The sequence below is a fragment of the Cimex lectularius genome, unplaced genomic scaffold (assembly GCF_000648675.2).
Source record: "Cimex lectularius strain Harlan isolate CLEC.00 unplaced genomic scaffold, Clec_2.1 scaffold45, whole genome shotgun sequence".
Taxonomy (NCBI): domain Eukaryota; kingdom Metazoa; phylum Arthropoda; class Insecta; order Hemiptera; family Cimicidae; genus Cimex; species Cimex lectularius.
In genome coordinates, this window is record NW_019392634.1 from 2,056,725 (window position 1) to 2,083,554 (window position 26,830).

A 26,830-nucleotide genomic window follows, 5' to 3' on the forward strand; every position below is an offset into this window, starting at 1 on the left:
CCACTATCTCACACTTGTTCATTAACTCTCTCAGTGAGAGAGAGTGTGAGTGTGAGAGTGAGAGTGAGAGAGAGAGAGAGAGAGAGAGAGCAAAAGCAAATAAAAATAAAATCCCATGTTCTGAAAAAGTTCAGCCATTTATATATTTTAACGCTGAATGTGGATTGAACAAATCCGTGAAAGGCATTCGCCGAGGCTGTGGAATTTATATTGGCCGAGCAAAGTGTTGATAGTGAGGGGGTTGTTTGAAAAAGAAATCAGTACAAATTCCAACCGAGAACAGAATGTAAGCACCCAGTCACGTACCGACATTTACTGTAAGTATTAACATAAAAAGAAAATATTCCAAGATTAGACAGACAATAGTTATACATAAACATTCAAATATTCTCACAACGTGTTCGGCATTAGAACAAAATGTTTATACATCACTTATTCTAAACTGAATCAAATTACAAGCCATAACGATAGTACTATGCTATTCTAATAACATCAAGAGCTTGAAAATAATCGATTCAATTTGGACGAATCCTATGATAATAATTTCTGCGAGAAAATCACTTCTTTGTCTTGGAATACAAAACAAGTTCGCACTCACTTAAGAAGATTAAGAAGACTTGTACATTACGCACTTCAAACCTAAGGTAAAATGCAATTATGAATATGTAACTTAATTCATTATTGAAGGCGTTTGTAAAAAAATACTAGGTTATCCAGACTGAAACAATATGATAAAAATAAATCCTCATTTAGTACTGAATTAAGTTTATTTAAAATCCTGTGAAAGTGCAAAATTTCTCTCCAAAGAGCATAGTTAATTTAACATTGATTCTTGGCGTTATTTTATTTTTAGCACGGATATTTTTGTTTATTAATGGCAAAAAATACTGCTTTCATGTAAAGTGGGGGGGAATTCGAAGATGTACGATTTTTATTCGTTACAAATTTATATTCGACTTTTAAAGGTTGTATTAATCATACATATGTAATTAAGTAACATACGGTTTTTAATGATTTTTGAGCACACTACTATGAAACGGTAATACGAAAATATTTTGTCGGTATTCTCCCTGTGGATCATGAATTATTTACTGATGGCCGAGCCATTACGACCGACCAGTACAAGACTAATCTTTAAGGGTAGGGACTTCTCATCCACAAATAATGAGAAAGATGCGGTGAGAAATGGAAGACCGAGGAATGAAGAGGGAAGTGGTTGTCGTGCGTGTCTTGAATGCCAGAACGATAGCCCCGCAGCTATATTGGCAATATGGTCTGCATAATATACCCCTTAGCACCCGGACTATCTCCTATTACCTTTGATAAGGCCCCGATTTGGCCGCGGCAAAAACTCGAAAAAATGAGAAAGAGAAAAAAAAGACAAAATTTTGTATTTTGCGTCTTACAACACTAGGAAAAAATTCTACGCAAATAAAAATTGCAATCCATACAGTAGAACAGTTTGAAGGGATATTTCATGAACTGTACACGCAAGTATGAATGATAGAATATGAATACAAATAGTGTTACTTATTTCAATTAATTAATCTTTTTATGTAAGGTTTCTGCTGAAAAGAAAAAGTTAGGGTCACAAGCGGGATTCGAACCAACGACCTTCGGCTAAGTACGCCGCTGCTCTAACCACTTGAGATATCGAGACTTCGACCCACCCCACACCAATTCCCCATCTCAACCTACATTCTTTCGAATTTTCCCTTTTTGCCATTTTTTTTCAACTGACACTAACTTTTTAATTTCGACCAAAACCTTGTCTAAAAAGAAATTAATTAATTAATGATTTAATAATGTTACTTATGTTTAGAGACTGGATTTTTATGAAGTCCCATATTTTGCTTGCCACCACATACGACTGAGGAAATCAATTATCTATCCGAATCATGTATTTAGGAAGCCGTAGGTTAAATTTTATAGAGCCTATTTTTGCATATTTGAAGAATTTTTACCTAAAATTGCATTTATCGCCCAAAATATTTAAAATATTATATTGGTTTTCGGTGGGGGGGGGTTATAAAAAAAATCTGTAAAAAAAAAAATTGACGAAAAGTGAAACTGAAACAGGCCGAAGAGATTCTATCAATACCGACAAAAGAATATAAAACCCCTTCTTAGTTCTTACATTCAATATTCTCGCAAATTTTAAGTGAATTTAGAAGTACTTGTTTATTAACATTAATTGTACTCAATTAGAAAAATATACGTTTTTATTATGTAAAGTGAGAAATTATTCTTATTAAATGTAAATAAACTCTAGGGGGCGTCGGTGGCCGCAACAAGGTCCTGTCGGTTTAGGCGTTGACACGGAGCTCATCATTGTAAAGTAAAGGTCTCGGGTTCGAATCCAGCGGCCCTGCATTCGAATCTGACATACTTACAAATGGGCTTTTTTTTCCAAAAATACCGTCACCCAGAGGGTTCAAATAACCTCGTAGTCGGGGGGGGGGCTCTAAATACTTGTGAATTTTAATTATTTTTAGTTTTAAAGTTTTAATATCTAGTTACTATAAAATAAAATAAAAACTTGTTTTCTGCATATCATTGCATATTTCAGGGCTTTCAAAATGCATATTTTATGGCATATTTTTACTGTAAGAAAATCCGGTCTCTATTTATGTTAAACAATGAAACCGTATCTAGAAATGGATTTAATTAAATAAAACCGTTTATCAACTTATTTTTTTAGAGCTTGGAAACTAAAATATAAATGTTCATACAAGGAAGAACGGACGTAACAACGGACAAAACAAAATGGAACATTTATGATACACGGTAATGTACAGGATTGATACAGGAAAATAGGAAATTGTTAAAATTCATCTGTTACCTCGTTGATATGCTTGTAGGTCTTGATTAGGTCGACAGATAGCTTTCGAAGAGGGGCAGAGGCCGCATCCCTGAAATGGGTTGGGATCCTGGCTTGCATTTCCTCGATGTTCGGCCCGCTGGTGTCGAGCTGTTCGAGAGCGACCAACCGGCCGTACAGAGGCCCCATATCACTCCCACCTGAAAATTACAATACAACAATTAGGTAATTTCATTGATTTAATTACTATTTTATTGAATTAAATCGATATTGTTTTCCAGTATAGAATTATATAGTAAGTAAGTGAGGACTGCAAGTACAAAATCCATCCTAAAGGATGACTACTAGTTACAAATCTCATGTTCAATGTTTACCTAACGTCTCTATCATAGGTGTCTTTGAGACGTTTTTCATCACCATCTTACGTGATAGGTTACTGTTTATATTTATGAATTGATAAAACTATCTGAATAACAATGTTTTCCGAAAAACTATAATGTTTTCCTAATTTATTAAGTTAATATTATTTCTTACGATCTGTAACATTATTTACAACATGCAATGAGTTAAATTTACAAATGACATGAATCATGTGTCTTGACAGGAGTTAACAACCATTGTTGTTCTCCCAACTACGCAAGAACTCCTCGTTTGATAGTCGTCTGGTGGGATTATAGGGGTGGTTTCTATTGGATAAAGATGAGCATCTCGATTGGGCTGAGAGAAGTTTATTATGGAAATATTTTGGGAATTATATTTTGCATGAAAGGGATTGTGAGGTCATTGTGAAGGGACGAATAAGGAGCATTGACTATGACTCGGAGTACATAGGATTGGAAGGACTGTATTTTTTGGATATTGGAAAGAAGAAACCACAGTTCCAGTCCGCCTAGATTAGTTTTAAGTATTGTCTTGTAAATTGTTTTAATTATAGGAAAGAAACTGCAAGTTCATCATACGAAGACGTCAAAAAATCTCCTAATCATTACAATACGGGTCATTTACCCCTGAGGGCTGCGGGTCGAATGTGTAGTTTGGCAAGGGATATAAGCTGTGAGAGCGATGAATACGTACACACCTCTGATGAGGATCAAAAACGATAAAACTACAATTTTATGCCATCCGCAGACCTCAAGAAGTAATCTCACAGAATTACCCATAGTAACCTTGAATGATTAATGAAGTCTAACTTGTGAGAGTCCCTTTGAATTCTGCAGGATAAACCGGATTATTCAACCGATACATTTGAATTAAAAAAAAAATAAATAAATAAATAAATAAATAAATTTAGGAAAAAGGACATCCCGTAACTTTCCTATATGACAATTCTATGAAACAACGGTCTGCAGAGCACTCAGGGATCAAGAGCATTGACAACAGTTGGCCCTCGGAGGATGTGAATCGTAGAAGAAGGGTCCTCCTCTCCCGATTAGAGATAGGCCATACGAGGTTGACACATACACTCTTGTGGGCCAAAATATATTGATAAATGAATTATTTTATAATGTTTGATGTCTTGTGTTAAACTCAGTTTCAATAACACGAGTCTTTCATAAAAGAGTTGGACTACAAATAAAAATTCTTTCACACTATAGGCTGTATTATAAAAAATAAACTATAAACTATCATTTTTTAACTGCGAAAAAATCAACTAAGTTAAAATAATAATAAACGCATTTATAAAATACATTGGGCCAAAGCCTGCGTTAGTATCTGACATGTAGAGAAAAGTTGCTGATGTGTCCCACTTAATTGAAGGGTGCAACCGCATGGGTCTATAAAGAGAGCGTGTTGGACTGAGAATTGTGCTTGAGCATCTATCTGGGTCCGCTGTTCCAACTTTTGTAGAAGAGTTGTTTTATTGTATAAAATAACGTTAGTCCTTGCTTGTGTCCCTGGCGTGTGTTGAGAGTGAATGTATTTACATTGTTTGAATGTGTAGCGTAAGAAGGTAGATGGTAATAATGTATTTATTGCCATGAATGTGTGGTAAATATCGAATAGGCTATAGTTATATAATAGGTGTAAGAGGTAATGGAGTAATATCGAGTACTCCACCACCTGATTAAGTGAACGATATGTAAATAAAAAATAATGCATTTAGATTGATTGAGAGTGTGAATGGATTTGGATCTAGGAACTCCATGCGTTGAGTACTGATTGACCTAGCTGTTAGCCCAATCTCGGTGGCTGACGTATAAGACTGAGGTCTGACTGGACGATTCTCGACTGCCATAAGTGAGGTTCAACCCTGCACATGTGTATGTATGTACACATGTGTGAATCAAAGCATATATAAAACCAAATCCAAAAATCATAATTGACGGTGTAATATTTTTCACTATCAGCGTATTATGCGTTAAACCGAAAGTGGTATCGTTAAAGAAACCTCACCGCAGTGCATAGTGTCCAAGAAATTATCGAGGAATACATCTCTCAAACCAGGGATTTTCGATTTCTGGACGATATCGCCAGACATCATAGAGGCAGAGTTGTTCATTAATGTTTAAAAAACCTGGGAATTTTCCATCTTTCATCTACATCTTCCCCCATTGTCTCCAGACCTCAATCCCATTGAGCACATGTGGGGTGCGTTGCAGAGAAAGCTTTTCTATCACCAATACTATAAAATTAGCCATATCCCTATTAATTTTTGAGTAGTTTCACGAAGTCCATCTTTTAAAAGTACAAGTTGCGAAACAGAACACCCCATCGATTGAAAATATGTTCGGGCACTAGCAGAAATCACGCAGCAATGACCGAACAATACAAGATTGACAAGAATTCAACGGATCAAATATAAGAGAATTGTATCAAAGAGATGAATCCTTTAATATTTCATATTTTCAATGCTTAAATCAATGTCTGAAAACTGCCAATAAGATATGAAAGTGAAATCTTAAACAATATAGAATATATGTAACAACTAAATTAACAAACAAAAGTATTTCCGTTCTAACAGACTCAATTGATTAATTAGCAATTTTCCCATGCATGTGATTTACTACTAAATTAATTCACGAATGTTTAATTTCTCTAGTTAAATTGATCGTGTATTCTACTTTTTTCTTAAATGTGGCGCAGGTGTCATATGTATTCTCTAATCAGCTTAGCACTCCAAACCCTTTTAGCAATAAATAATATACAGTAATAATGTAGTCCTGAACATAAATCTGGTAATAAAGAGAAGGCGAGCGAGGCGGCTATGCCGGGACGTCCCAACCTCCGGACTTAACCACCGCGAACCAGCCCTCTGTCGCTAAAAATGCAATAAAAACATGACTGAATGAAGGTGTCAGCGTCGCTGGGATCAATAGCACTGTCAATAGATGGCTCTCGGAGGATCTGAATCGTAGAAGGTTCATCCTCACCCGATTAAGGACCATTTCCGACCTAACTGAAGGATGCAACTCCTTGGCTAGATGTGAGAGGGTAGATGGTGGAATATATGTAGAGGGGATAATGAAGAAATATCGAGTACTCCACCACCTAATTAAGTGAATGGTATGTAAATAGGAAAGAATAAATTTTAAAATGAGGTAGGTTGGATGCTGAATTAACCTAGCTGTTGACCTCACTCTGAACCCAACCTCAGCAATACGATTTTGTGCTAGTACAACTGATTGCTGTTATACAACAAAGACATAAAAATTGAACATGTTAGCTAGCCAGTACACTATTTTGTATTACAATAGTAAACCGACTTGATTAAATGTGTGTGATCGTGGTCATATGCAAAGTTGATACTTGAGTAAGAGACGATTTTCATCAACTGCTATGGGAAGAAATAATTCAAATAAAATTTGTTTTACAAGCCCAATAAAAAAGAAAATAATATAAAAGAGGTCTCCGTAATCTTAATAGTATTAGGCTCGTGGCAAATGGAGCAGGGATATGTAATACATTTTTAATGGGAGTCTAGAATGATATATAAGACAATGGCATTCGGCATATTATCTGTAGGCAGAACCCTAGTCCATAAATATCTGTAATAGTATTTTTATTGCTTCCGAGTAGGCATTAGAATAATGTATATGACAATTACTACAAGTATATTAACGGGCCTTCAATAGTACATTTACGACAGAACTCCACAAAGAATGGACGAATGAATCTGCTAAAACTGTCCTGTATCGTGATTAAAAAGATTATATATTTGATTTTAAGAGAATATGCATAAGAAATATTCTGCTGTTTCTTCTTCTTCAAATTCTAATTGGCTAAATTTCTTGCAATATCGTTAACATTACTCATTTTGTTAGCAAACAAAATTTAAAGGGAACATGAAACCCAAACATTAGAAAAGCACAAGGAATTATTACATGTATTTGATCAAACAAAAAATTTCAAATGAGCTCAAAGATTTCTAAATTCTAGGCCACTCAAAAAAAAATCTTTTTACTAATATTAATATTTAAATAAACTTCAATCCTTTATGCACATTCTTGCACATATAAACAAAATAAAAAATTCCATCACCAAAAGTAGTGATAAATATCTTGAAAATTCCAAATATGAAATACTCAGATGTCACCTTAGACAAATTTGTCAAAACTTGTACCAATGCATAATATTATAAATATGTGTGGTTTTTAGTGACAATTAGTTAATGAATTTTTGGAGATCGTGAGATGCGGTATGGTGTGACGTAGGTTTTAGAAAAACTTCATGCCAACGTTTCGATCTTCTCTGAGATCATCTTCAGGGCCTGGGATTTATAAATAAGTATAACATAAAGAATATTTATAAATCCCAGGCCCTGATGATGTCCTCAATAAAGAATGAAACGTTGGCACGATAAAGGAAATATTTTCTAAAACCTATGTCACATCAGATCGCATCTCACGATCTCCAAATAATTATAAATATGTTGGAAATCTTATAATTACTCATACACTTTTGTCACTATCTAAATAAAAAATTGCGTATTTTTTTATACTATTATTAATGATAGGCCGTGCGAGGTTGACAAACGGACACATTATTTTGGACCAAAGCCCACGTATGTGTCCGGCATGTGGAGAAAGGTTGATCGATGTGTCCCACCTAATTGAAAGGTGTAACTCCTTTTCTCTTAGAAAGAGTACGTTGCCACCCAATATGAGAATCGTGCTTGAGTACGACAGAGATTATCTTGGTAATTTTTGGAAGAAACCGAGTTGTTTTATTGTGTATAGCTTTGCGTCCATCATGTGTTGAGAGTGAATGTATTTATTAGCGTGAATGTATGGTGCGAGATGGACGATGGCGGAGTATTGAATGTTATAGGTATATAACAGGTGAATAGGGTGATTGAGGAATATCGAGTATTGGAGGAGTATCGAGTTACTCTGACAAAAATTTTATGTATTTATTACGCGGCTATCTTTTACGAAGATGCTATCCTACTACAAGAATCAGCTTTATAATATAATACAGTAATAAAAAATAAAATGACTGTACAATAAGAAAACTCTGGCATGGAGATTTCCGTCTGCCGGAGGTGGAAGAACACGAAAATAAAGCAACAAAATAACAAAAAACATAATATACAAAAAAAAGTGAAAAAGGGAGAAAAAATTAAAGAATATGAAAGCAAAGCCAAAAATAAATAAATAATCAAAAATTTAAATAAAATTGCTTAAGCCTAATTAAAGGGGGCAATTCTTTAAGCTCAACATAGACAGCACATAGGAATCCACCCGATATGAGAATTGTGCTTGAGCAGGTTCAGCAAGTATCTGGATCCCCTGGTCCTATTTTTGGAGGAAACAAGGTTATATTATAGTATATAGTTTTGTGTCCCTAGCCTGTGTTGGGAGTGAATTTATTTATTAGCGTGAATGTGCGGTGAATATCTAGTGCTATAGTCAGATAATAGGTGTAAGGGGTACTGGAGTAATATCGTGTACTCCACCATCCACTGAGTGAATGGTGTGGAAATAGGAAATAAAGTATTTAAGAATGAAGGATTTTAAATCCAGGAACAGCATGCGTTGGGTGCTGAATTGACCTAGCTGTTGATAGCTCCTAGAGCCAACACGGTGGCTGGTCGGATAAGACCACAGTCTGTTTCCGAACTACCAAGACCAAGGGTGGGTGATTCTCGGGGCCTGTCGGTTTTGTAATTATTGTAAATCAGAAAAGCTGGAATTGCGTGCTGCGTAAAGTGATACGCTTAATTCTCTACATGTGTATGCGTGTCTGTGTTAAGTTGAACATCACATGTAGCAACTGCTTTTTAAGTTATTTTCGAAATTCGACCATCCAAAATCACCATGGGCCAAACCAAGTAAACGAAATTTCATTCAATTTTTTGAAAAGGTTCCAAATTATAGAACTCCTTATATAGAAATTTGCCACTAGACCGGTTGATAAACTAAGGTCATTTCCAATTGAACTAGAAGTATATGAAACATTTTGTAACTTTTTTGTTAACGTTGAATTTATAGAATAAAAAAAATAAAGATGTTGTTTATTGATTAAACAAAATTCATTTAGACAGAATGGTCAATTTACAGTGATTGAGCACATGGGGAGTGAATAACGACTAGGGGGACAACTAAATTAAAATCAACTAATTACGATAGACTAACAGCTTTTCGACCGAGAGTTATGGTTCAATCAATCTAGTTATATTGTCTCTCCTACCATTGTTCTAGAAACGCTGTGCTTATTCTGATAATCTACAGAAATTGAAAGCTTCATTCCAGGCGTGGTTGAAATAAAGGCAATTGTGAGGGAGAGCCGAGCTTGTAGGGCTTTTACTACTTTTGTTTTTATGGGCCGAGACCAGTCCGATGGATGCGACAACAGCTGAGAGAAGGCCAAAAACCAGGGCGGCCCCCGAGGTCATTCACGGGAACTGGGACGGCGATGGAGATTATAAAGGTTTGCGGAAGTGTGAATGTGTGGTGAGACCTATGAATGAACCGGCTGCGTGTTAGCAGTATTATGATAGCATACACGCTACCTTCCTACTACTTCTCATTCATATAAAACGGACCAGTTTCCCTTTAACGGCGATGCAGGGTAAAAATTCACAAATACTCGACAAACGTACAAATTACAACGTACATCTGACGACAAACGGAAAGGAAGAATTAATAGGCAATAAAATGAAAAGTAGAATCTATTGAAAGAAAATCGTTATAAATTGTTTAATGTGATATTATTCACTTCAATAGTTAAATTTATTTGTATGCCTTTAAAATAAACAGAAATTTTAAGGAACCCTTTCTGTCTATTATAAACGTAAAGCACAGAATAGAAAATCAAAGAGAATTGCGATTAGGAAAGTTAGTAAATTTTTTAATGAAAAAAATATAATATGTATATATGTGTACAAACATACAGAAAGAAAATGCTATAAAATCCAAAAGTTTTGAAAGTAGCAATCTCACATTCATAATATATAGACTTGTTTAGTCAGATTTTCTTTTTCTGGGCAATGAAGGCAAAATTTATAAAATGCAATTTGTTCAGACTGCAAATAATGTGTTGTAAAATCTTAATGTGTCATCGGTCCATTAGCTGGGTCTCAAGAAAACCACCCCTTTCTCTTTTGACCCTTGAGTTAGTCACCCCGTGAAACCTAGTTTTTTTTTCTCCTCTCCTTATCTCGTTTTCACTTCATAACCAACCGTTTTCATTATCCAAAGCTTTTTAGAGACGAGCTCATCAGAGAATTATACCTTTTGTGTAATTCTGAGCGTCCTTTTTTCATTTTCTAATCACCATCGTCACAATCGCACTTTGTAGGATAGAAATAGACGAAAGGCGTTATTGTATCTGTTATTATAGAGATTTTTCTTGAGGTACAGAAAAAACTTTCTTTGTTTAAATTAAACTGGGGAAGAAACTTGCCAGGCGCAACGCAACCCGACATGACCCAACGCCTTATCGCTTGACACGCCACGCGACAGTCACACAGTAAATATACAAAGTAGTCAGTACAGCACTATACGTGAAATGGGTAGCTCTGAGGAAGAATATGAGAAGACATGGAAGAAATTCAGCAGGAGCGATATGCTTACTTCCAACGGTGAACAGAAAAACTAGGGTTCATGAAGTCAATCTCATTAGAGATGTATCTAGCGAATAACATATTTGATTTCTATATTGAAAAGGAGAATATACGGATCGATTTCACATTATTTTCGGATGACGGAACAATAGTTTGATAGTCTGCATGGAGCAAGCAGTTTTTGCTGTGCTCAAATAAAACATATCAACTTTATCCATATCTTTCGATTTTGTACATTTAACTTTATGGATTTTGCATATACACGCATTTTCCGTCATGATTTGTACAATTTCATGAAAAGGCGTCTGACTATTTTTTGGTTTTAATAATTTCGTAATAGTTATTGACTGGGTTTAATCAAACAAAGCTTCTCGTCGAAAATCTGGACAGTGGGAATCTAGGTGGCAAATGCGTAGAGTGGCGCTGCGTCACGTCACGTTATATTGCGTCATGTTAAGTGTGTTCCCGCAAAGGTGACATGATACATATATATAGGTTTTTTAAAATTAGTTTTAAAAACCAAGATCGCTAGAAGAATAAGAAACTTTTTTTTGCACGCACGTAACCCTGGTGGTTGGTATGACCGAGTAGTTGCAAACCCGCGGGGGGAAAAAAAGTTTTATTTTGAAAAAGTCTTTGTATGGATGTCTCCCATTGCAAAGTAAGGTGACATTCCCTTGTATTTTTCTGTGAGCTCGTCTCTAAAAGAAACCATGAAACCAACTTTAAACATATAAGAAGAGAGAAAGCAAAGAAAACAAGGTCACATCAATTTTACAACAAACAGGAAATATTGATCATGATTATTAAATGGTTCATGATAAATTGAATTTGTTTTTCGAATTTTGGACCGACGTTTTTTTATGTAAAAAAATTTCGGTACAGAATATAAAATTAGTTTAGAATAGATGCATCCGTTGACAAAGGCTCTTTCTGAAAAGAGACTTTTCTTATAGGAAGTGATTTTACATTTGCAGCAATAAATGTCAGTTCGAGGAGCACGTCAACCGTGTAAAAACATTGAAAAGTATGAACAGTGGCTTATATGCTCTGATGTCATATGGTACAATGAGGTCGTTTCAGTCTTAAGAGTTCTTAAGAGTACTACAAAAAATACCTTTCATTAGGTGGCACTTAGTTCAGTGACTATCTCCTGTAACCGAATTAATTTTTCCTTCCATTAGGTAGCTTTGATTTTTGCAACTATCTCCTGTAGCCGAATTAAATTTTAAGACTGACTGGAAGGAAAACCAACCCATTATGGCCAAATTTTAATTGAAAACAATGCAGTTGAATCATTCCTTATAAATAAATAAGATACTGAACATAATTTTTAGGAGGGTGTTCACAATGTCATTCTTGAACATTTTGTCAAAATTTTGATTATACTTCGCTAACTTGGCCAATAATCGTGTGGCATCTACTTCTGTTAATTGATAAGTGAAATTAATGTCAAAAATATATTTTTGTCCCAGCCTTCATTAAACCGTGTGCAACATAAAATAATGTGTGAGACAATGTTGGAATATTGAATATCCCATCAAATTTCAATTATATTATTCATCAACTTATTTTAATGTATATGAATCGAGTACATCACCTGCTTGGTAGATATTTCGTTTTATTTACTTGTTGTGTATTAAAAAGTGAATGTATTTATTAGGGTGAATGCTTAGTGTAAGAAGATGGTAGGATATTTATGCCCTAATGCCCTCATCAAATCTCAATAAGAATAGTTTTAAACATATATGTAATGTGTGATGGAGAAATATAGAGTACTCCACGATACTACTTGGTAGATATCACATTTTGTGTTACCTTTTGAATATATTGAGAATGATTGTATTTATTAGAGTGAATGTATATTGGAATATTGAATACGCCTCAATTATATTATCTATAAATTTATATAGTACAATGTATAGACGTCTGTCTCCTTCTCCGCATACAACCCCAATTTTCTCGTCGAACATCGAAGCAGTGGGGATTAGCAGTTTTGCATAACAGCAACAATAGCATGTCTGTCATGTTCCAATGATCATAAAGAACGCGACTAAAAAAGTGATCAAAATCGGACCAGCAGATTTCGGGATTACTTCTTACATACAAACTTTCTCTCTTTATTTATATTATTGGGTTGTCCGGAAAATAATGCAGGATTTTGGTATTAAACAAAAAAAAAGAAACTAGTTACTTTAAAGCAATGTTCTTTAATCAAAATCCCATACTCTCAATACATTTCTCCCAACGTGTTGGTAACTTATTAATTCCGTCTGAGTAGAATTCAGAATTTTTAGAATTGATAAAGTCAATAAATGCATTTTCCAGTTCCGTTTGATTTTTGAATATTATGTGTTGTAAGTAGTGGTCCAGGTGTCTAAAAAAATGGTAGTCAGTAGGCGAGAGGTCCGGAGAGTAGGGTGGGTGAGGCAAAGTTTCATAGCCAAGCTCCAATAATTTTTGTGACGTTACACGTGACACATGTGGTCGAGCGTTGTCATGCAACAAAATGGGCCCTTTCCGATTGACCAAAGAGGGCTTCATTACTGCCAATTTCTGATGCATGGTATTAATTTGGTTACAGTATGATTCAGCATTGATGGTTTCGCCAGGATTTAAGAAGCTGTAGTGTATTAAACCAAATGAAGCCCACCATACCGTAACCATTACCTTTTTTTGATGAGTTGGGGGCTTTGGAAAATGTATTGGAGCTTCTCCTTTGTCGAGCCACTGTCCAGAACGTCTAGTGTTATCGTAGAGAATCCACTTTTCGTCACATGTAACAATTCTGGCCAGAAATGGGTCATTTTTGTTTCGACAAAGAAGTGATGCACAAACATCAAAGCGCTGATTTTTTTGGCGATCGTTTAATGAGTGTGGAACCCAATTTTCGAGTTTTTTCACTTTTCCAATCGCCTTGAGGTGGTCAGCGACGGTCGTTTTACTGACTTTGAGTTGCTCTGCAAGTTCTCGAACAGTTGTTTTGGGGTTTTCTTCCACCACTGATCGCAGAACATCATCATTAAGAGAGGAAGGCCTTCCACGACCTTCTTCATCTTCAAGGCTGAAATCTCCCTCCCGAAATTTTTTAAACCACCTTTGCACAGTGCACTCATTAACACAACCCTCGCCCCAGACTTGGTTAATGTTTCTAGCCGTTTGGGCTCCGCTTCGGCCGAGTTTAAACTCGTAAAAGAAAATCGTACGAAATTCTCGCTTTGACATTATAAGGATGACTGAATTATTTCCAAGTAGCGGAATGCTACAGAGGTAAACAAACAATATCATTTGGAAGAGGATTAATAAGTGTTGACATTCATACAAATGAGTAATCCTGTAAACGTAAACAGAATATTTTATATAGATTTTTTTTAATGAAAACTTAAAATCCTGCATTATTTTCCGGACAACCCAATAGTATACGTATAGTTAAAACTACTGAGCGAGTGAAGAAAAAAACAGAAAAGCGACAATTGCAACTACAGGATAAACACCAACAACAAATTCTATTATTATAAATACAAAACAAGGATTGTGTACAATAAACCACGCAATTGTTTAATATTCTGAACACCACACAGCTCATACAATTCGACGTTCCACTGATTGTATGGGCTGAAGAGTCCTGTAGACGATCTCGGTTTCCAGCCTGTAGGTTAGGACACCCGACCATAATACACCAACAATTATCTTAAGAAATAGACTGACAACGCAGAGGGGCTAAAGATTCAATTACCAAGGAAGGGTAGGAGCTCACACGTAAACCCGATAAGGCACCTGCCTCCCTTGTCACCTCTCCGACCACGACCACACTAATGCACCCTACTAATTGTCTCATTATCCCTACCTGCTACACGCTGCATCATCTACCGTCGAATAATTTAGGCTGTCTAAAAATATATAATAGTTTATAGGGCCACTCATGTGTATTTACATGTTTTATTATTTAGTTATAAGTAATTACACCGATCTAGCCCTTAATATATATTTCTCTTACTATAAGGCTAGTATGTTAGGAAATCGCAAGGTCGAAACAACGGCAATCGGCAGATGGCATAACTATTTCAAATTTATTTCCGCCACAATATGGATTGCCTCACATGAAACGTTCGTTTTTGTTCATATAACACTTTCATTACCACAAGTAGATTAAAATTTCCTGTTGATTCCAAGCAAAATATTTACAATCCGTTAAATGTTAATTAATTACATATAGCAATTTATGGTTTCTTTCAGAATCAGACACATTTTTTTACGAGGGTTCGCAACAACAAAGGTCATATAAACCCTCAGGGTGCCAGTGTTTTTGAAAAAAGCCCATTTGCAAGTATGTCGGGTTCGAATGCAGGGCCGTTGGATACGAACCCGGGAACTTTAACTTACGCCTAAACCATGCTGCCACCGACGCCCCCATCTATTCACATTTTAAGTTCATTTTAAACGTGATAATAAAAACAAGTGATTTCCAAATACTTTTTTTATGTACTCACTGCTCGATCAATCTGCTGCCCAAGATTATTATTTTCTGAAAGGACGACGAAAGGAACCGGCGAAAGACCATCACCATCCATTTAAACGTGAGAGAACTCGCGGCGAATCTTGACTAAACCAGACATTAAAACTAATCGTAAAAATTATAAGGCTCGGCACGTGATTTCCAAATGAACATAATGAATCTCACTACTTTAAACGTCAAAATATCTTTGTTATTCAGCTAGCACGATAAAAAAAATGACATTTCTAGGGTGCATAATAACATTCGATAAAAAATAAATCATGTATGACAATCGGCAACGATTAGGTCAACGGTTAGATGTAGATCACACTCGTCACATGTCAAAACAGAATCTTGGTGGCCTTGTCAGCGACAAAACAATCAGCGACGCACTACAAATTGACCAATGCATCTTTTGCTCTTGCATATCTTTACAATGCTAGAGAATTTACTATGCAGGAGTGATGACGAATGAATTATTGACTGTGGCACGGCAGAACGTTACTCAACGTAGAAAAACCTAGGACAAGGATCAATTTTCTCTTTATAACTGTTTTTGAATTCAAACGGTTCGGAATGTCATCGTACAGACTCGACTCGCGACTGATGGAGATGGGATCACTAATAGAAAACACTAAGAGAAAATGGGGCGCGCATTTTCAACTAACCGAACACTGCATTGCAATGCGTTGGCTGGGATGTGTTAGACAGTTCCACGCAATGACAAGACCGGTTAAATGCATGGTATAAGTAGTGCTACCGCATGTAAGTGTGTACGTGTGGGGAATGCAGTCAATAATTGTTACACGGCCAGAAAACGTCACCATAATTATAAATGCTTTTTTATAATTATGCGGCCCAATTTCTCCTGACGTTTGTGGAATAATAGATGGATCACCGATTCCGCCTTAAAACGAACCCTTTTGCTTATTTTGTTCGATTGATGTGTTGCTTGAAACAGAAAATTTGTTCAATTTCCGGTTTTCTACTCTAGTCAAAAGCTGACTTATACTTTTTAGTTTTTGCTTGTAGTTATTGGTGAGCCCTTCATCATTCTGACTATATAACATATTTCTGTAACATATTATTTGACTGTCGCACTGTGCAAACCGTTAGCCAAAGGCTCAACCTTTCATGTGATTTAGAAGTTACTAGGTCCCCAGTGTTCGTTTCGAAGAGCACTTTTCAGCTCTATAAATTTATTTGCATTTATAATGAGATTTAGGTATTTTCCCAAATTCTGACACCTTTGAATGTTTGTCTGCTAGTATTTGAATGAGAGTTCTGCGAGCAAGATTTATTTCTCTTTTCAGTAATTTTTGAGGCTGCCGGAGCGGAAAAACGAAGTAAAAGAAAATACAAATTGCGGGGTAATAAACTGCAATACAAGTATACAAACTACAAGTGTTATTTTTTTATTTATTTTTTTACGAGGGTTCGCAACAGCAGAGGTCATATAAACCCTCAGGGTGCCGGTGTTTTTAAAAAAAGCCCATTTGTAAGTGTGTCGGGTTCGAATGCAGGGCCGCTGGATTCGAACCCGGTACCTTTACCTTACAGTGATGAGCGCCGTGTCAACGCCTAAACCGCTGCGGCCACCGACGCCCCCTACAAGTTGTTATTGTGTTTTGTTTTATTATTATTGTTAAGTAGCATTAGTGTATTTACAGATTTGAACGGAAGAATAAAATTACAACGAACCTATACTCATGCTGAGACTGTTGCTATTCCATTATTATTACTATTGGCCATACAAGCATATGGGAAATGTTTAAATTATGGAACAAAAATTCGAAATTCTAATCATAGAACAGGAATAAATTTGATCATTTAAATTGGGTTTTTTGCTTGCCCTTCCAAATTAAGATTTAAATCTTTGGATCGCAATAGGATAGATTAGTTTATTAAGGAATGTTTGGAGTCAGAGCTTTATAGCACTCAGAAGGGATATAGCTATCCTAAGATAGAAGTGATGCATGATAGAGATGCGGTGTATCTCATTGTGTATATGTGTATCACACCAGACCGCATCTCACGATTTCTGAATAATTATTGATTAACGGTCACTAATCACCACACACTAAGATAGAAGGTTTAAATACTAGGGCGTCAAATGACCTTAGCCATTGAAACGCCCTAAAAAAGTAATTTATAATAAGAAATTTCAAGTCTGACAATAGTGTGTATTATAGATGTAATATTTTGAACGATAAGATTCCCGGAACTACAATTTTGTATGGATGGTAGGCACTGTAACAGTCACTGAAAATTGTAATACCACTATGACTTAACCCAATATCAAATAACGCCCTAAATGTAGCCATTAATTCAGCACTGCATTAACAAGTTAGGTAATGTCGTAGCCGGATAACAATCCACAACGTACTTTCTCAGACTTTTCGTATCCATCAGTGTGAATTAATAAGGCATTGTTATACCTACAATTTCTTTATTTAAGTTCATTCAGATTGGTTAATTTTTTTCGGAAACTAGCAAGATAAAGTTAAATTATTTAAGGAAATAACCATTGGAGGGGGGGGGGTAATTTGGAATGTAAAGTATTGTTTAATATTGGTTTTCTAATTAGTTTTGATGAGATGTAATTTTGTACTACGGGGTTTTATATCTTGGTTGTCTGTCAAAAAATGTTGCGAAATGAGGGGGGAATTTCAAGTTGGATTTGAGTTTAGTGAAGAAGGAGACAGTTAAGACTTTCCTTTATATGAGGCGTCCACATCAATTTTTTTTTTAATCAAAAACCATACCCAAAAACCTTCGGGTTGATGGAATTAAGTAAATCTCTCTTTATAAAAAGCCTGGGCTCTCGATGATTTCTTTTATTTGTGAACACTATAGCATAACCGAAGTAGACTTTCCTAAGGGCAAGCTTCAACCGCCTTCAGGCCTCCATGGTACAACACACGAATACTATTATTTAACACGGTCTGTAAAGTTGTTGCCAATTGTATAAATTGTTGAATATTGAACATCATTGCATGTGTAGTAAGTTCGATGAACAACATTACGGGGTGGATAATTCAAACTTCACTACAAGTGTCTTATCGTCATTACTAAGTCAGCTCAACTAAGTATAGTATAAATTTTACATCAAGTTAATAAAATTTAAGAGGAGTCTGGCCAAACTGGGTTAATTAACAATTGGCTTATGGGTTATTATCAGCATCAGCGAGGGCTAATAAATTCCTATAAGCTTATGTGCAAACAATTTAGAATTCAAGTAACGTCTTCGATAATTGTTTCGCTTCACGATCGGGCTGCCGCCCGGATTTTTAATTACTATTTTAAGGAGATTGAGATTTGTACTAGAGGCTATTTCTCGTTGGAGCGAAAAGAGGTCAAACGCATATCGTTAATAGAAATAGTAGAACGTTTGACAAACACCATCGGGACACATTTGACCGGCTTCTGTAGATGTAGATGTAGACGGGGATTGGCGTTTTGCAAGGGGGGTGGTGGAGTGTAGGTTGACAGGAGAAGGAAAGACTTGTGGGGGCGGCTTATCAGGGCCATTGTCCGCCGCGCCGCCGACTCGTAACATCTACAAACAAGGATCCTTTATGCACTCAACACACTTTGCTCAATTCCACTCCCACGAGTCTGACTCATTCCTTTACAACCCTTCATCCACCCCCTAAATAAAAAACACATGCGAGTGTATCATGCAAACTTTAGTTGCGAAATACATTTACCTTCGGTAAATATTTGCAAGGAGTTTCACATTCCTAACGAGATCTCTTTGAAAGAAAGACAAAGAATGCATCCTTTATCCCGAAAATGATGCTTCTAATGCTAGGGCCGGATAGAAAATTTTCACTATTCCGATTTAGTTACAGACGAATCCGAGAACAAAGTGTTGTGTATACAACTGTTCGGTATTGAGAGGTTGAGAGAACTTCACAATATAATTCTCTTAAACTTTATCTACAAACATAAAGTATAACGTCTTTTTTTTTTTTAGTTATTTACCAAATGCACTTTTGGAATTTTGGAATTTAAAACTATGAACCTTACTATAAACTAGTTAGTTTCGGATCATTTTGGTCTGCCTATCCTCGTTGTTTTAGTCTTTGGATGGGTTTCGGCATTTCGCTAAGTGGTGGTTATTGACCTCATACCTAGCTCATCCTGCTTAAAACCCTGACCAAACCTAAGAGTAGAAGTAGTAATATATTTACTGACAAATTACATAGGAAATAGGTACTACATAAATTTATAATTTAGTAAGTGTTGTCTAATAATAAATATTAAATAGATGTCAACTATAATCCAAAACATCTAAAAATAACAATACCATCAAGTGTAAACAACAATAAAATACAAACAGCAATAAAATAATAAAAAAATAAATATAAATAAAGAAATAAATTTAACTAAACATGGCATATCTCTAAAATAATGGCAAAATATAAATATCACAAGTATAACACACAGGTGCTTATATCATTATGGAGTCAGATAGTTTTCATACGTATAAGTTACATGCGTTATCATTGTCTCTACATGATATTATGCTTTATTCTTCTATGTTTCCACGAAAATGTGGTATATCTCCCTATCTATTGCAGATTGAATTTTGGCTCATAGACAGACGTGCAAAAAATTGTTTCGTGCTCACGACTTAGACGTTGCGAATCCATTTTATGCGTTTCCATATCGACTTTGGTAAGCCTCGTGTATCTCGGAGATGAAGTGGCAAGCATTAGGAATTTTGTGTCGTGATTAGTGACCGTTAATCGATATTTATATAGAAATCGTGAGATGCGGTCTCTGGTGTGATGTAGGTTTCAGAAAAACGTTTTCTTTATCGTGCCAACGTTTCGATCTTTATTGAGACACAGAAGACAATTACTTTGAGCCCTGAAGATGATCTCAATAAAGATCGAAACGTTGGCACGATAAAGAAAATGTTTTTCTGAAACCTACATCTCACCAGACCGCATCTCACGATTTCTTAGGAATTTGTTTTGTATGACTTAAGTTTTTTGATATTTGTGTCACAAGTGTAGCTCCATGTAGGGCAGGCGTACAGCAACATGGGTCTGACGATGGTTTTAAAAATTTGAGTTTTGTTCCCCATGCTGATAAGCGATTCTCTAGATAAAAGCGGAAATAATGTCTTAATGGCACATAGTCCCTTAACGACTAGCCCTTGGATGTGCTTACCAAAATTATGTTTCCTGTCTAGCGTCATTCCCAGATAAACAACTTTGTCCATACAATTTACTAACCCCCCCCCCCCAAAGAGGTCTTATGGGTTTCCAACGGTCTACGGCTAGTAAAAAGAATTGCTTCGGTCTTACATGTATTTATCCTTCCATCTAACACAAAAACGGCTAATTTTTGCATGCTCAAGATTTAATGTGTTTACGATGGTGCATAGTCTCTATGATGAGCAATAGAGGGCCATGTCATCAGCGTATTATGCAAGATGGGAGTTCTTTATTTTAGGCATGACGTTTAAGAAGAGTGTAAATAAGGTAGGTCCAAGGATCGAACCCTGCGGAAGCCTAAGTCATGTCGCAACCCTCAAACGGCAAGTCATACAAATTATTTGTGAGATTTCTTGAGGGATGTGAACTTGCAGCTTCTTTCCGAACGTCCTTGTTATCCTGGTCTCGGGTCTTTTAAACTCCTTCAATAGTGTAGCTTTTGGCCTCTTTGATTTCTGATGTGATGTTCGGTGGCTGGTGTTCGATTTTCAATTATCTCAGGTTTCAATAGTATATGAGTATTTTCCAATCAAAATATTTCGTAACAAATAAATAAATATATTACGTGTGTTTCTTGGTGGCCTGTTGAAGCCGTGAGGGGCGGTCAAGAATGAGGTAGTTTAGAAAAAGGTAGTTTTTTGCCGGTGTTTCGACCTTTATGAAGGTCATCTTCAGGACGGGCCCGGGTAAATTACAAAACATATTAATTAGAAAAATACAATTTAAGATGTAAATATAAATTTTAAACCAAGTATTTCATACATAAAGTGTGGTGCTATTCTTGTGGTGTCGTATTGGTTCTGTGTGAAAGTGTTTTGAAGCGTGAATTTGTATTCTGCTGCTATAGAGGTCGAAAAGTAGGCAAAAAAAATGAAAAAAGGTGTTTTTATAAACTACCTCTTCTTGACCGCTCCTCACGACTTCAACAAAATATATTATCATGATATTATCTTTGGGCTATATACTTTGGTTGGAAAATGTCCATAAAATGTGTTATTCCTGTCTTTTATTTGTGGTGTACAGTAGAAGTCACCTAAATGCCAAAACGAGCAAACAATAAGCCAAAACGCTTCTGACAGGCCAAAACAGCATGGAAATGATCAAATTTGTTACCCTGAGACTTCAGAACAAATTATGTATCATTTTTAAAAAACAAACCAGAACCAATGACAAAATAAATATTGCATTGGTTAAAGAGTTTAAATTGTTTATTTTATTTAAGAAAATTAAGTTTCGTGGCGTTAGGAGAAAGGATGTTTTCAATGGATAAACAAACACTCCTATTTAAAATAAGCTGAAACCACGTTATCTAAAAATCCAACGCATGTCAAAAAGTGCGGGCTAAGGTTTGTTGGATGGAGTTGATCAATCCTATAGGGCTCTGAAGAGGATTATCACTTAGTTGTGCGAAGCACTCCCTTCGAAGAGTATTAATAATGGGGGAGCTAAGTGAATCAGTGAGCAAGGGCTCAATATCTTGGTAATCCAATGGCGGCTTCTTCTCATTCTACTAAACCCTATTATCTCGCCTTTGTCTTTAGAAAAATAAGTACACGGCCGTCGAAAGATTTAAAAGATGTCATAACCCGCATTCCATAAATTATCGTTATCGACAAAGAAAAATATTTTTCTTACAATTTTCTTTGTTCGAGCTTTTCTAAATAGAAATCTGCACTTAGTAACATGAAACCACAGAGTTCTGCCCTCACAATAGTTATCACCACTTCCCGTTAGCACAAAGAGAAAAACATCATACTCATATTTAAATAACGGAATATCTTTTATTAACACTACCTTGAGTACTACATGAGTAAACTATCCATTTATTCTTCCACCGAACACAAAAGTATGACAATAATTATTAACTAATTACTTAATATATTAATTAAAACAGAAGATGAGAGGGTGTGTTACAACAGCTAATTCCTGGCGCTGTGGGCAGGGCAAAATTCCTATAGCGGGTTTGGAATTCTTGTGCCTACGTTTACTTGAGGGAATTCGGCCGGTCAAGAAGAGGACGAGGAAGGGGTTTCTTTTGCCCGGCAGGATAACGTTCAGACACCCGCCCCCTGCGAAGAACTTGTCCTGTAAATTATGCACTAATGTCCAAAACGATTTGTTTGCTTTTCTGATTAATTAAACCCGTGAGGAAAGTGCACTGGATTGTTGCACACAATGCTTTTGTGATAGTTGTACCAACATCTGTCACAGAATCTGTCAAATTGTTTAACAAGGTTAACTGGTACGATCACCCTTGATTGTTAGCCATCGTAAAAACATCTGAAGGATAAATTAATACTGTTGTAAGTGTCAATCAAAATTGTCCTACAACATTATCAGTCAAGTGTTATACTGTTTGCGATCCGAATGGATGATGTTGAATGATTGAGTGACTGTTATTTCTCTGGGTCCGCCTACTCTCGCTTGTCGTCCCTGACTTTCAGACGCATTTTCTCCCTTTCTTTTACATTATTACAAAACTTGATTAAATGTTTGCGAAATAAAATGAACTTTTAAAACTTCCAAGGTTTGAAGAAATCTACTCGCCATTAACGTACAACTATTTAGGCGGCTAGAATATTCTTATGATTATATATTCTTAATCCTTTTAATGTAATTCCCTTCTTACAAAACGTTTGATTAAGATTTGGCGGTGGCATTGATTTGACGATTGCGGTCGGGTTAAGTCAATCATTAGCTTTTCATAGACAAATTGCCAATGCCAATATTGGCCAGGGGACGTTTTACCACTATTGAATGGAACGTGGATTCCCGTGCCCCATACATAATACCCGTGACAGGTAGATCTCGCCGTTCAAACCCCCGCAACCAGCCCTTCCTCTATCTAATATTAAACGCTTCATTGGCCCAGCTAGCACAATCGCAAAAGTTCAACTCTCAAACTCACGGGTTACCGACAAAACCGAACTTTATACAATTCTTCCTATTTTCATAAAATCCTGTAATAAAACGCAGTTGCTTGTTTGCCACATATAAGCATTTTTTAGACAAACTTTTTAAACAAAGCATTCGATTTTATATTCATGATTGTGAAAAGTTCTTGTCTTGGGGGTCTTCTTGTTCAACAACCACTGCCAATTATTTGCCCTTCGTCAATTTAAAATACACTATGAACAATTGTTGGAAACTATTTATTTATCCCGATTTTGGAAGGCACAACTGCACGAGTTCTCTGACCTCGGGGGACTTATCTACATGACCTAGAATACCTGACGTCGTCCTATTCAAGGTTTCTAAAGCACTGAACCCACGGCGGCAATAGAACTGAATTTTCATTCAGGCTTTCTTCTGATACCTTCGTTCTGTCTTCCACCCCATAATAAACAATAAAAAAAATAAAAAATTATATTATTTTTGTAAAATCATTATAATTTAAATAAAATTCTCTTTGGTGTGCGCATATGAATTAAAGTGCGTGTATGTATTAAAAATATGTGAAAGTAAATGTCAACTGTGGTACAATTTTTTTTATTACTTGATTCCTGAATCAAACCAATTTTGAATAACAAATCAATCAAAATGTTCCGACAGACGACTAGTACACTACTGCTTTTTAAGAACAGATATAAAATGTTTTGTACTTTCCTAAGTTGTATGAATTTGTTTGCATAGTTGCTTCAGTTGGTTCCAGGGCATTATTGCACCTTTTTTTACCTAATCTGTATAAAATGTATGAAGAGTTTTATCTTACAATTATATTATACATAAAATTCTTTAAGGGAGAAAATTTTTTTTTAAACACAAGCATTATACAAAACAATAAAGGTATTAAAAAGAACCCTAGATATGTACATGAATTAATAAATAAAGAAGTCAACTAGAGTATTCAAGTAAATTCATTTAAGTGCTATACGCAACAAATCAACTAACAGACAAGGACACAACACCTATTTACACATTATTTATCACAGCAATTGGTTGAACCAGGTACATTGGCAGACACACACTTCCACTGAACCCATGTTCATTATTTTTTAAACAATACATGCTTAAGTCTTTGTTTGTATTTACTGTAATTCAAGTCTTCCCTATTATAAGAAAAAAAATTTGTATGCACAAATGGGCTATTTATGCATGAATTTAAAAAAATTTACAATTACTCAATAGATGTGGGTTTTTGAGGTAGGTATGTTTATGATTATATGCATGCAGTCTATCGGAGTACAACATGGAAACCCTCCAATATTTCATAGAGCAGCATTTTGGACTACCTACTCCAAAATTCGATTTAGACATATTTCCCCACATGGGAGCACATAAGTGATTAAAGGACGTATGTTAAATTCATAAATAAGATTTTTGTTACCACTGTCCATACATGATGGATTGTTAAAGAGACGGTAAAGGCTCCTTAAGATGGTCCATGCTTTTGAGCATTTATTTTCAATGTGGTTAATAATTACAATTATCTGGAATCAAGATATATTCCATTTAATATCTTAGCCCATGGTATTGCTGAGTTATTTATTTTGAATGATTGGCAGTGTGTTTATGTCTGATTATGTCTGATTCTCCATTTTTCAAAATATTTAAAACACCTATCTATAGTGACCGACAAGAGAGTTCAGCTGTAATTTTTAGCTTGCAAAGATCATTTATAAAGATGTTAAATAAGGTTGGTCCCAGAACAGACCCTTGAGGGAGCCCAGCTTTCATATTTTTTAAAGGTGACATTATACTATCAATCTCTACAAATAAATTGTTGTTAGTTACGTAATTACTAATTAAATATGTTCGGTAAGTAGTAAATCATCTTAAATTATTCAGCTTTCCATATGAAAAAAATAGGCAAAAATATTAGCTAACTACTATTCTTCTTATGCCTCTATTGAAATGTTTCTCTGTGTAGAATATCCGCAAAACCAAATTGTATTAAACAATCTTCACAAGCGGTTGTTGGATTCATTTGATTTAATGATCATTTGAGATTTAAAATGAATAAATAAATAAAAAATAAAAAGTGTCGATAAAAACGACAAATGTTCAGTGCTAGAAAGTGTACGGTTGGCAAAATAAGAAAGGAAGTATTCCCGTGTGAACTGGGTATCGGGGTCACCCCTACCCGCTCAAAAAGTTGCAGTTTTTGTGCCTTTTTGATAAAGGAAACACTTATTCGGCTAGAAAGACCAACAGATGCTACTAATGTTTAAATACATATCCAATCAATAGCCAGTTTTCAAACTGGAGTGTGTGTACGTACAAAAAGAAATTGTTTTGGGAGCAAAAATAATTAAGCAAATTAAACGATCCGAGTAGGCGTAATTTGTATGTCAGATAAAAAATTAAAGTTTAATTCCGATATTTTATAAAAGGCAATATTATGAATAATAAAACATTACTAGTTTTAAAAGTAGTTTTCGATTTAAGTACACGACAAAAAATAACTCGCACAGAAAATATAGATAAAATTAATAAATTTCTCCCTTATTACATGCAATGTTTCCTAATTTTGTATTGTAAAGTTTAAAAAGTGGCTGTTAATTAAAGAACCAAACGATGCACGAAATTTGGGAGGGATTTACGAAATGCAAAAATGGTATGCCCAAGTGACAACTGAAATATGTTAATAATACGGGAAGGAAGGAAATAATATTTTACATTGATTTTACGAATTTAGCGAAATATGTGATTAAGTTGAAAGAAGGGGAACCTAGGAGAGGGCAAGGGCCGTAGAAAAGCGCAAGGAATGTGGTTCTCTCTCCAACTCCTCCACCTTCTTAATTTGAACTCCTTCTGTCCGTTTATTTATTTCTAGCCACCTCGTTCCACCTTTCTTCTTTTACTTCTTATTCTATGATTCTGTTAATAAATAATTCAAATCCCAGGTGATGAAACAATGAATGGGCAAGGGTTCTGAATGGGTGAAATGTCTATGGAGGCCGAAATCATATAACCGAGTCACGAATCTGTTATTATTCAAAATGATTTGTCGGCCCTCGTCGAGAACTTGCACTAATTCACTTTTATCAAATTTCCGAATGTTTCAAAACGGCGCCTCTTTTGAAAGAGGCGACGTTCACATGGATTGTTCGCCTATTTCCTAGCCAGGGCCGGGGCTTTGGGCAAAAATAACCTATGAAATCCGAAACTCGAAGACACAAACGTCTGTAGAATACATAATATGGGCCATGATTTCGACGATGAAAATTGTGTTAAGCCGTATTAACATAAGCATGAAATTAATAATCCCATGCGTGGTGCATAAGGCAACTACGTATCTGATTTTACCGTACGTCGCGTCAGCTCATCGCCATCCA

At 35.6% G+C, this 26,830-nt stretch overlaps 1 protein-coding gene across 6 annotated transcripts in view; it reads right to left on the reverse strand.

Moving 5' to 3' along the window:
- LOC106662765 (serine/threonine-protein kinase minibrain) overlaps positions 1-26,830 on the reverse strand; it is a 96,100-nt gene that overhangs the window by 39,219 nt on the left and 30,051 nt on the right. For all 6 annotated transcript variants that reach the window (XM_024225313.1, XM_014387056.2, XM_024225309.1 and 3 more), the window contains one exon: positions 2,843-3,021. In XM_024225313.1, coding sequence (XP_024081081.1) covers positions 2,843-3,021 — 179 coding nt within the window. The remainder of the gene's footprint in view (positions 1-2,842; positions 3,022-26,830) is intronic.